At 35.6% G+C, this 12,419-nt stretch overlaps 1 protein-coding gene and 1 pseudogene across 2 annotated transcripts in view; both read left to right on the top strand.

Moving 5' to 3' along the window:
- Positions 1–1,965, top strand: part of LOC149580391 (SWIM zinc finger family protein) — a 60,766-nt gene extending 58,801 nt beyond the window's left edge. The window contains exons 6-8 of the mRNA XM_089790553.1: positions 85–284; positions 391–635; positions 732–1,965. Coding sequence (XP_089646679.1) covers positions 85–284; positions 391–635; positions 732–1,921 — 1,635 coding nt within the window. The 3' untranslated portion in view covers positions 1,922–1,965. The remainder of the gene's footprint in view (positions 1–84; positions 285–390; positions 636–731) is intronic.
- A 1,048-nt stretch (positions 1,966–3,013) lies between these two features.
- On the top strand, positions 3,014–4,500 carry LOC149580390 (16.9 kDa class I heat shock protein 1-like; annotated as a pseudogene). The gene is made up of 2 exons (XR_016353540.1): positions 3,014–3,276; positions 4,028–4,500. The product of XR_016353540.1 is annotated as a 16.9 kDa class I heat shock protein 1-like (transcript).
- The last annotated feature ends 7,919 nt before the right edge of the window (positions 4,501–12,419 follow it).

Here is a 12,419-nt window from a genome sequence, read left to right as displayed (position 1 = left end):
ATCAATTAACGTGAGTGCTGTTTTTTCTGATAAATAGATTTGGAGAAGGTATATTTCATTTGATGTTTTCTTTTGCATTTGCAGTATCCTTTGTACACTCTTCTTGTCTTTGATTCAAACCAACATGCTCTCCCTGTTGCATGGGTCATTACACGGAGTTCTGCTAGTGATGATGTCCGAAAATGGATGAGTGCCCTCAATGATAGAATTCGTGCAAAGTGTCCCTTGTGGAAGCTGAACGGCTTTACAGTTGATGATGCAGCAACAGAGATTGCTACCGTTAGGTACATATTGCTGATTACCTTGTTTATGATGATCTAATTGTATTTTGGATATTTCCGATTTTCAAACTTGATATTTTTGTAATTTTTCTTGTTATATGCTCTACAGAGATGTATTTCAGTGTCCTACATTGCTTTGTTTGTGGCGTGTCCATCGAGCATGGCTTAAGAACATCACAAAGAAATGTAGCAATGTAGAGGTACGGCGGGAGATGTTTAAGCGCCTTGGGAATATCATGTATAGCCCTTGGACAGGGATTGATTCTGTAGATGCGATCTCAGAGTTTGTGCAGGATTTTGTAGACCAAAGTGTTTTTTTAAAATACTTTAAATTGAAGTGGATGCCCAAAATAGGTGAGAACATCTGAGTTCCAACTTTGTAGTTTTTTAACAACACATTAAACTAGTTTTAAATAATTAATACTATTTTCACCATCTTTAATGTCATAGAGATGTGGCTTGCGGCCATGAGAATTCTCCCAATTGCAAGTCAAGAGACATGTGGAGCAATTGAAGCTTACCATATTGGACTGAAGGCCAGGTTATTTGATGAATTCGACATGGGTGCTTGTCAGCGTGTTGATTGGTTGGTACACAAGCTAACTACGGAAGTGCACTCTTGCTATTGGCTTGATCGATATGCAGAAGAAAGCGGATTGCTTGGAAGCATAAGAGAGCAATACATAAGTCCCACTTCATGGCACAGGGCACTCCAAATTCCCAACACTGATGTTATCTTGGATGATCAAGATCTCCGGTTTGCGAAGGTTATTAGCCAAAGTGATCCCACACAAACACATGTTATTTGGAATCCTGGATCAGAGTTTGCTCTTTGTGATTGTTTATGGTCAATGCAAGGATATCTTTGCAAGCATGTTATTAAGGTCAATATGGTCTTTTGCAACCGTCAGCTGGCACAGCCTTCAATGGCTTTTCACACATACCATCATGTTTTGCTCAATATGTGGCATAATTCGCCTGATGACTCAATTGCTCTTGACCATGCTTCAGCACATGCTGTTCAAATGCAGCAGAACCTTAAAAAAATAGTTGACCTTTATACTTGTGAAGGTGTTTCCTCTATGGCTAAGTCATTTTCTATTGCATGGATTGGAAAGAAATGTAGAACATCTAGACTTAGAGCTATTACTGCAGGGCATGGAGATTCAATGGGCAGGATTATTGTTGCACCCAATCAGAATGACGAGCATCAAAATTCAATGGATGGGAATAATGTTGCACTGGATCAGAATGACGAGCATCAATATTCAATGGATGGGAATAATGTTACATTAGATCAGAATGTGGGGCATCAAGATTTAGTAGTTGGGGATAGTGTTGTGCCAGATCAGATTTCTGAGTATCAAGATTCAGTAGTAGATAACACTGCTGCACTAGATCAGAATGTTGAGGTTCAAGATCGAAGTGACAAGAACACTATTGCATTGGGCAAGAATGCTGAGTGCCAACATTCAGTGGGCGTGGACACTGTTGCACTCGGTCAGAATGCTCAGCATCAAGATTTAATGGATGGAAACTCTGTTCCATTGGGTCAAAATACTGATGTAATTCAAGTTAGAGATTCATCTAATATAAATAGAAAGAAATGGAAAGTAAAGTTAAAGGGACGAACAAAGTGACATTTAAACTATGGAATTATGTTATGAATAAGCAGATTTGTACATGTGAGTTCTGTTGCTTCCATCTCTTGAAATTTTATTCACTGTAGGCTTCAGTACAGCATGTAGTTGGTATTTGCTCAGTCACGTTTGTGAATTTCTATCTGAAAAAAAATGTTTATGGATTAAGTAAATCCATAGGATAGCCATCTACAGATTTTGATTGCTTCTCTTGGACTGAATATATTTTCTGTCCATTCGTATGTTTGGAGCAAATTGGTTTCTTATTTCTCACACCAAAGTTCCAAACACGTGATTGTTGATATCATATACTACAACTCTTACTTCTGAATGCTACTCTCTGTAACACTCGAGACATTATATCCCTCCCCTTCCCTACAACTTAGGGGTAAACCCCATCTCTTTCAACAATTATATCAATTATTTTTGTATAGTCCATTATTCAACCAACTCTGGCTTTTCATTTTCCTCGTTTGACAGTTGTCTCTATTTCATTTTTAAAGCTTGTATTTTATGTGGTCTCCAATCATGCACAAATTCATTTCTACATATCAGGAAGGATTATATATGTTCTTCTATATTCTGTTAAATCCGTAAAAAAACAGCGCATTATAATTGCTTTTACTGCTTTCTGCACTAAATTCATAAATCACCAAGTTAATAACGCTACTGATACAGCAACGCTGAATATCTACAACTAGCTTTGCTTGTGGTTTATCAATATTTTTCTCTAATCAATTGAATAACTGGAAGTGGTGTTAACATTTGAAATGATAAAAAAGAAAGTGCATTAATAAAATAGAGCGCAAAATACAAAACATCAAGATTCCTTGGGAGAAAGCCCAATCATGTAAAAAACTCCATCAAGGGCATGTGATTTGCATTCTATCACTAATTTCAGTGCTGTTATATGAGATATTATGCCAATAATGGCTTACAAGTTGCATGAAATCGTCCTAGCCATACAGGACTTCTATATCTCCATTCTGTACATTTGATTTTTTAAAAGAATCTCATTTTGCATATGTTAGATTATCCTAGTGTGTTTATAATTTCACTGTGGAAGTTTACTCTTTGCTTAACAAGTGCAGAATGGCCATGTCCCAAGCCTTTGCAGATGACTACAACAATGAATTGGATGCAGATAGAGGAGCTCTTTCAATCAATCATTTTACCAAGGTTGAATTCAGTATTCGGATGTTGCCTCTTTGATTCCTGCTTGTTTTGGACTTGCTGGGATCCGCCACAGCTTTTTCCACTCTAAAATCTCAATGAATTAGAAACCATTGCCGACACTTCTCTTATCGACTGGACCAAAACTGACAATAATCACATTCTCCGAGCGCAACTCCCAGGTATGTCACCCAGATCTGCATGGTGGTTTTATTTTCCTTTTGATAGTTTTTGTTATTCTTTGATATCTGTATAATTTGTAGTTTTCACATTCTTGTTTATGTAGCTTACATATTTTCCCAAACACGTTTAAGGATTTTTGGGGATTGTATTTTGCTCGGAATTTCAGAGTTTAACTTTTCTTATATTTTTACAATAATTGAGTACGATCTTAAAGATTTATCAGAAAAATATCTACATTAAGCAAATTTCATGTTTCTAATTGAAATATATATATTTTCAATCTTGTTTTTAAAGATTTTTGTTTAAAACATTATTTTCAAAATATAATATTATATCTTTATGATAAATCATAGAGTATGATCCCAATATCTAATTCAAATAATTTGTTCTTATATTTTTATAATGTATCATAGAATATGAATTTATAAAAAAATCTCATACTTCTAATTGAAATATATTCTCTTTCAAATGTGTTTATAAATATTTTTGTGTAAGGCTTTATGATGAGTCACAAAATATTGATGAAAAAGTCTGGCTTAAAAACCGTCATATTTGTAATTAAAATATTTAAAAAAAAAAATTGCATTTCAGAGATTTTCATAGAAGACTCGGTTTTCATCAGCAGCATTGGAGATCATATTTGTGTTTTTATTTTTATGATGATTCATATATGTGATCCAAATCATGGATGGATAAATAATATTTATATTAATGAAAATCTGATGACTAGTTGAAATCATTGGTTTGCAGGTTTAACTTACAAATAAATTTAGATGATCGTGGAGGATGGGAGCATTCTGAAGAAGCAGAATGAAAACGTCAGGAGCAACGGAGAAGGGCATGGTGCAGAGTGTTGGGAGGAGGGATACATGCGAAGGTTAAAGCTTCTAGATAATATTGACAGTGACAAAATAGAGGCCAAAATAGAGGATGGTGAATTGAACATCCAAAAATTATAAAGGGAAAGGTTTCTACTAAGCTGCATGATCGAGTGAAGATCATACAAATTAAAGATTGAATTCAGCACGAAACATTTTAGGGATGAAGAATATTGCTATATGCTTTACAGAGTCTGGAAATAGAAGCTCCAACTATCTTAATTGTATGAATGTTATGATATTGTCATTAGGATTACTCATGAAACATGGGTCAATGAGTTTGATTCAAAATATTACCCAGTTGAATTCTAACAGTAATATCAAATCTAGCTTGCTGTGGGAAAATACCTCCTACTTCCTGAAATGAATTGTATAAATATGTATTATAGAATCAAAACACAATTTATAAAAGATTTTACTGACAATGTGTTTTAGGTCAGGTTCTTACTCATGAAAATAAATAATTTAATTTTAATCTTATTTTAAAAATGGTATAATATATGTATTTTAAATATGTTTGAAAATATACTTTTAAAAAATAACTAGAGTGAAAAGTCTGAATAGTAAATAATTATGAAAGCAAATTTTAAGAACTTTGAGAGAAAAAAAGAAAAAAAGAAAAAAAGAAAAAAAAAAAAAATTAAAAAAAAAAAAAAAAATAAAAAAAAAAAAATATATATATATATATATATATATATATATATATATATATATATATATATATATACACGATATTGCTATTAAGGTTACTCATGAAACATGGGTCAATTAGTTTGATTCAAACTATTACCCAGTTGAATTCTAACAGTAATATCAAATCTAGCTTGCTGTAGGAGAATACCTCCTACTTCCTCAAATGAATTGTATAAATATGTATTATAGAATCAAAACACAATTTATAAAAGATTTTACTGACAATGTTTTTTAGATCAGGTTCTTACTCATGAAAATAAATAATTTAATTTTAATCTTATTTTAAAAATGGTATAATATATGTATTTTAAATATGTTTGAAAATATACTTTCAAAAAATAACTAGAGTGAAAAGTCTGAATAGTAAATAATTATGAAAGCAAATTTTAAGAACTTTGATATATATATATATATATATATATATATATATATATATATATATATATATATATATATATATATATATATATATATATATATATATATTGTTGGCTTGACAGCCATGGATCATATGTATTCTAACTTCATACATCTCAACAGCAGAAAATACAAATTATTTTTTCTTATTTAATATATTACTTTAAACTTTAAACTTGAATTGAACTTAACGCTACATTCCTTTATTGCGATTTAAAAAAATAGAATTTATGTTGTTCCCTTCCAACCACTTCCTTCCCACCAACTTGAGTGCATTATGTTTATATTTAAATTTAGGGCGTTTTAAAGGACAAACTCTAATTCTTTATAATTATCTAATATGGTCTAGGAGTTGGCATACAAGTAAATAGATATTCATCCTAATACCATAACATTTTATAATTTACATGACATTGATTGTATATAGGGTAATCAAGGTTTTTTCTAAAGAATATTTATTAATTTTATTTTTAGTAACAAGCTATAAAATTAATCAGTAGTTGGCCTCTTTAATTTATTACAATAGGATGGATAATATCCATTATATCAATCATGAACAAATAATATTATTTTATTTTAGCTAATGCATGCATGTTTTTGTTAATGATCAAATATGTTTTGAAGGCACTAAAAACCATTTACAACATGGTCACATAAGATATAACATGAAAGCCCTCAACAAGGAACATATCTAGACCAAGATGAGGGTTTGACCAATAGACTCCCACAACTTGGAACAAACACTGCATGAAAAAGGTAACATGCAACAAGAACTAAAGGAGGACCATAAAGCACTTGAGTCTCACCACCCATAGACAAAAACCATTATGACTTAGTTGTCCCTAGTGGGAAAGAATAGATGTTTTGACTTTTTTCCCCCTTCATTGTAATCCAACCCTCTACCACCTTAGTAACCGCATCTTGCCAAGCCAACAAATCTAGTGTCCATATCCTAACACCTTGAGAGGGAAGACCAACAACACCCATAAAAATAACAAAAGTAGACTCAACAACCACATGAGTGACATGGCCAGTTGTAGCTAAACAAACTGTTGATGCGAGTTTTGTATCACTTACATAACATATTAGTAATTGGATAGCTAATACGGAGTATCAAACATACAATTCCTCTCTTGAAAAGTTATTGCTCATGGGATATGAGAATAACTCCAATGTTCCTTACTCTTGTGGATACTCGCTCAGTTTTATCGATGTGATTTGCTGGTAATCACGTAGGCGGCCTTACGCTATTCATTCAAGGATGACTTGGACTTTGGTGGAATGATGGTGATGGTGATGGGTTTGTGAAATATACGGGTGGCAGATAATGTTGATGGTGGCGATGATGGAGGATGTGTCTGCCAATGGTGATGTTGATGGGAAAGCGATAGTGGTGGAAGGTGAATGGATGTATTCTAATGCTTGACCTGCTCTAACTTCTAACTCCCCCGTCTCTAAACTTCGACTACCCAGCTACTCACTATTCTACTCCTACTCCTATGAATGGAAGGTTAGCAAATGGATGGGGATCGAACCTAATGAGAGTTGACCAACAGCCTCACTTCCACAGGTGCAATGATTCAAAGGAATGATAAACTAGCTTACCACACAAAGCTTCCCAACTAGCCGCTAGGATGCTAGTGGTCTAGTATTGATCCCTATCAAACATTTACCAATGCTACCATACAACTATCCATCTACTTTAACCTCACTTAAACAACTTGAAATGAAATTTTGCTTCAACAACTTGAAAAGAAATCTAACTAAGTGGAAGTAGAAAACATGCAATAATACCCAATATTCTTAATCAACATGCAAATTGCAACAATGAAGAAGAGAGCAATTTTGGTATTATCTTCACAACAATTTCTTCAACCCCTTTACAAATGAGAGCAAATGGGGGCTAGAAATACAACGGACGGTGGAGATCAAAACAAGATCAACGATCCAAATTGGATCCTCAAAACCCTAATTAGGGTTGCCACCCCATCGGCCAATGAGAAGATGCCACCTCATCAATGGACCAATGAAATTGCAAAAAGTGGCAACCAATGAGAAGGCACCAAAATGGTGGCCAATCAGAAATAGACACTTGTCCTATTCTAGAAGAAAGGGGAAATTTGCCACTTGGGCTTACATCAAATGGTCTTCTAATATAAATCTTCCCTTTTCTTTCATTTTTTAGCTAAGGCAATGAACCTAGCTAGCCTTTCATTAACTTCTTCCATAGGAGGACAAGGTGTGTGCTTTGCCTTGAGTTCCGCTGACTTCGCCACGTTGTTCGCTGCTTATAGTATCTTTTCGTGATCCTTCTCATATTCCTTTGCAAATCCAATAAAAGCGCTGAGAGAGGAAAGGGTGCCCAAATGTTTTTTCTTAATAGCAACCTTTCCCAACTCATCCAACCTCGATCCAAAATCTGTTTCATTGACATCCTCTTCTCTGATATCCTCAAAATCAAGTGCCACTCCAACGTCGCTCATCATGGCTGAAATAGAAGTGTTAACGCCTGGACTGTGTTGTGTAATCTCATTATGTATTTCCTCAACTGTTCTAAATCTGGTAGTTAATGCAACAAACCAAGATTCAACCATACTCAATCCTCTCTCATCAACCAATCTGGCCCTTTGCAAATATGCCGCTGGTAGCCCAATGAATGCTTGTAGCCTAGGAATAGCCAAATCTCTGATGAGAAAGAAACCTTTCCACTCTTCTTCGCATAATCTGAACTTGTCTCTAACAACCACTAATGACTAGAATGTCGAGATGAAGGAAGGCAAGAAATTTCATCCATCTTGGATTGTATCATGGTTCCAATCCCTGACTTCGTGTAGCTGAGCTGATATTTCCCCTAAATTGCTCCTGCTGTCTTGAGGAAGGGCTGCCTGGTGTAGGTGTTGGATGGGCTGGCTATCTCTCCAATATTTTTTCTCTACCTCCAACTTTACTATCCTTTCATTTGCCTTCCTTAACCTTTCTCTGATTGATGCTATACCTTCCTAGACCTCCTCACACTCCATATCATCTGTATTCCTTCCCAAGTTATGTTCTACTATCTCATATTCCTAGGCTGCAACCTCATTTGCTGCCTTATTGACTATTGGAATAGCAATTTGAACCTTTCGGTGATCATCATTGTCGCTCCTGATTACCCTTGCCACCATTCTTGCCATTTGTTTTTGGTTCTCACTATCACCCTTTTCTATTAACCCTTGGATGTCCTTAGTTGTATGGGCCGTTATCACCTCGCCTCTTGGCATAAGCATTTGTCTTAACCATAGTGGTGTAGTGCATCTCCCCAAATCTGGATTTGGTTCAACTAACAAAGCATCACCAATGGCCTCGGGTTCCTGACTTATTGCCTCTATGTCGATTGGTCCATCTTCTTCTCTACTAGTTTCTTCCATATCATTTCCTTGCTGGTTCTCTGAGAAAGGGGAGTATTCGGTGCTTTCACTATAGCCACTTGATTCTGAATCAGAGCTCACCTCCACCGCGACCCCTTTATCATTCGAATTGACCTCTTGGCCTCTAGCCTCAATTATACTCTCTCTTGTTGGCGCTGCATGCTATCTCTTGGCTGGAGGCTCTGGATGTTCTTTGCCCTTCTCTACCTCTAAAACTTTTTTCTTGCCATTTCTAATCATTTCCTGTTGCCGACTATTTCCTTCATTCCTGTGCTCGACTAATTCTGCTTGTCTCTCTTTTGGTTTCATCATCTCATAGGTAAGGGGAATCCTTTGTCTTTGTAGCTTCCTTAGTCCTTCATTATACCATGACTCGGTATGTAAATCCACTACCCTTGTGACTGCTTCCAAGGAAGGATCCTGATGGTCATCCCAATCCACCGGATTCAATTATGTTCCTTCTACTGTATCATAATCTTTTCTCAACACATTTCCATCATCCTCCAGTTGATCCAGAATATCAAGGCCTCTCCATTTAATAGCCCTCATCATGTTCACCGACAACCTTGAGAAAGCTAGCTTTCTCACATGAAAGCCATCTTTGGCGTTGGCCCAAAAGTCTTCTGTGGTGGGAACATGCTTGAATTTGTTTCCATGAGATGCCTTGATAAGACCATTAGGGTCAAAACCTTGCCTTGCTCTGTACCATCCTAGATGATACCATTCCAATTCCTTTTCTGCGGCTTCAAAGGAGGCCCGATTTGGGCAACTATCATTGCCAATTATGATTGAGAATGAAATGCCTATTTTCTCCTCGTTTCTCATTATTCTATCATAGTGCTCAAGTTGTCTAGCCAATTATAACAAAACTACCTTGTCGGGTGGGTACCTTGGAAGCCTCTTGGGACAAACTGTACTTCTTGCCACTCTAATGTATGTAAACTGTGGAAATTGGATGAACCAACTCCCAAACTTCTTAATTCTTACTTCTGCTTCCGATGAAAGTCTCTTAGTAGGTGTCCCTTGTAATACCCTTATTGTCTTCATAGCGAAGGCATCGCAAAATATCTTGTAATCTTTGTTATTGTGCAAATGGAGCTACGGATAGCATTCATGTACCAAATATTGCCTCGGTCCGCTACCAACTTCTTCTAAGGCCTTAAGTCCCAGACTCTTGTACAATCTAGCAATTAGGTAGAACAGATAGGAGCCCATGTAGAATTGCTTTTGATTTTGCACGGTTCTGAGTTGCAATTCTAAGTTCTCGCTTATGATCTTGGTTCAATCAAACCTTCTTTTCCCTTTCTCAATCTCATCAATGAAGTACATCCAATTTTCAAATCTCGTTCCTTGAGCTAGGCCCATGATTCGACTGAGCAGAACAACGAGATCACCATATTCTGGTTTGAAATCTGCCATTATGAGCCTCAATGATCTGTTAACTCCTTTCCTTCCCTCGCATATCCAATTCTGCTTTAGATGCATGTAATAGGCCTCTTGGTTATCTTGAAATGACTTAGTTGCTTGATCCATCATTACAATTGTCATGCCTTTGTACTAGGGAATGTTAAATGTTTCTTCAATTGCTTGTTCACCAATCCTGGCCAACACTCTCTTCCCTTCATAAAAAATGATGAAATTACTATTTAGGTCAAATCTGGATGCACATTCCATAATCAATTCTGGACAGGGCAATGTGGGAGGAAAGGCCGTTGCATGTACAATTCCACTCTTGTAAATCCTTTTTGCCAAGGGGGATTGTCCTTCCTTCAGTCTGTCCCTCATCCGTATCATGTCCACTATATAGATATTGGTGTGAGTTATTCTCTTCATTTTCAAGAAGAAGGAAGTTTTGGGCATCATATCCTCTTTCTCTTTCTTAGTGTTTGCTCGCTTGGGATTCTTACTTGCACTATCATCCTCCATGCTCGTCGCCCTATTACGGGATGGTAGAGTGGTGGACCAAAAGGCAAGAAGAACCAAGCGGAGCAATCCTTAGACTAGAACGAAAGATGGATGTTAGCTTAAGCACTCCTTGAAACTCTAGATGATGAAAATTCACCTTAACCAATAAACTTATAGCGACTTTTTGGAACCTAGGATATGACTTTCAAGAAGTTCAAATCCCTTTGCAAATTAGAAATTTACACTTCTAAAACTATCCAACACTTGCCTTCTACGCAAAAATCAAACTTTCATATGTATCTCTTCTCCCAACAAAATTGCCAAAATGTAGTATAAAAATGTAGTCCTAAATAGGAAAAAATCAGACCTTCACCATGAATTGCCCAAATATCAGAATCAGATCTGCCTCAATAAAATGCCAAGAATGGAAAATTTTGCCTTTGTCTCAAATTCCCCCAAGCATGAAGTCTGAAATCTGCTCAAAATGTTACCTAGGGCACAAATTGCAGCCCACAAATGGAGGAGAAAACCACCAAAATATGCAAGAATCTACCCACAAGAAAAATTGCCAAGGCTTGAAAATGGAGGAATGCAAGCAAAAATCGCCCAAGCATGCAAAAAATTGCTTTCGAAAAAATTACCTAAGTTTGGAAAAATCTGCTCCTTAAGAAATTCGCCCAACATGGACAGGAGAAAAGTGATTTGTGAAAATGAAATGGGGAGGAGACTCCCTTTATAGCCAATCTTCTTTCTCCATAAAGCTGGCCAACCTGGTCTAGGAGAAAACAAAAAACAAAATTAACTCCAAATTAAGGGCCTCAATTAAATGCTTTGCTCAACAAAATTAATTTTGTCAAAAGGAAATTGCACTTTTAAATTTGCCAATTAGCTCCAAATTGCAAAACAAAATTAAATGGCCTTGAGGGGGTTAAATATTTCCATTTAATGAGGGTTTAGTAATTAATACATCATTAAATCTGGATTTTGGCTAACCAAAAGCCATTTTTTTCAATATTAACTTACTAAATTCATTAAAAAATAAAAAGTTTTCAAGGAAATTAATCCAATTAAAGCCAATTTTTTGCAATTTTCTACCAAATCGATTTTGCCAAGCTAAATTAAAAAAAAAAAAAAAATTGCATCTAGAACCAAAAATCGATTTTTTGCAATTTTCCTCATTTCAACAAAATTAAAAATTTTGACCAAAGTAAAATTTGAGATTTTCCAAAAACTTAAGTCTAAAAAAATTCTCTTTTGAAAATTATCCAAATTTATAGAGTTAAAACCAAATTTTCAAAAGAAAACGTCTAAGTACAAAATTCACAACTTTATCCTGCCAAGTTGAAATTAACTTAGAAAATTATTCGACCTAGGGATGAAATTGATAGCTTTGGAAAATCAAGTTGAAACCGGGTGAAAATAAGCTAAGCCTCCCCATATTTGTCTTGAAGGTGCCAAGGTGTGAAGTTTTCAAAACTCAATTTTTTTTGGGCAATTCAAAAAATTGCCGAGGTGATTAAAAAAAAGGGGGTTCCCCAAGATTTGGGGCGATGTGTGAAAACCTCACAACATGAACAATGTCAATATGAACCCTAGCAACTACCCTATAACAAATAACATCAATATGAGACAAATCTTATGAACATCTAGGGAGACCATGTAAGAAATTGGAAGTTTGTCACCGACACCCCCTCATTAGACACTGGAACATGCCAAGAAGTGGGAAGATCTTGAGAATCTAAAGCAACCATTGGTGAAAAGCTTCTCTGAGAATTAGATTTTCAAAAAAAATTGTATAATGCTAGATAGAAGCACCATACCACCATGAAGCAAACAATTTCT

Source organism: Cupressus sempervirens, chromosome 1, assembly GCF_028749045.1.
Source record: "Cupressus sempervirens isolate cs-2001-9-10 chromosome 1, ASM2874904v1, whole genome shotgun sequence".
Taxonomy (NCBI): Eukaryota; Viridiplantae; Streptophyta; class Pinopsida; order Cupressales; family Cupressaceae; genus Cupressus; species Cupressus sempervirens.
This window is presented reverse-complemented; position numbering and strand designations above follow the sequence as displayed.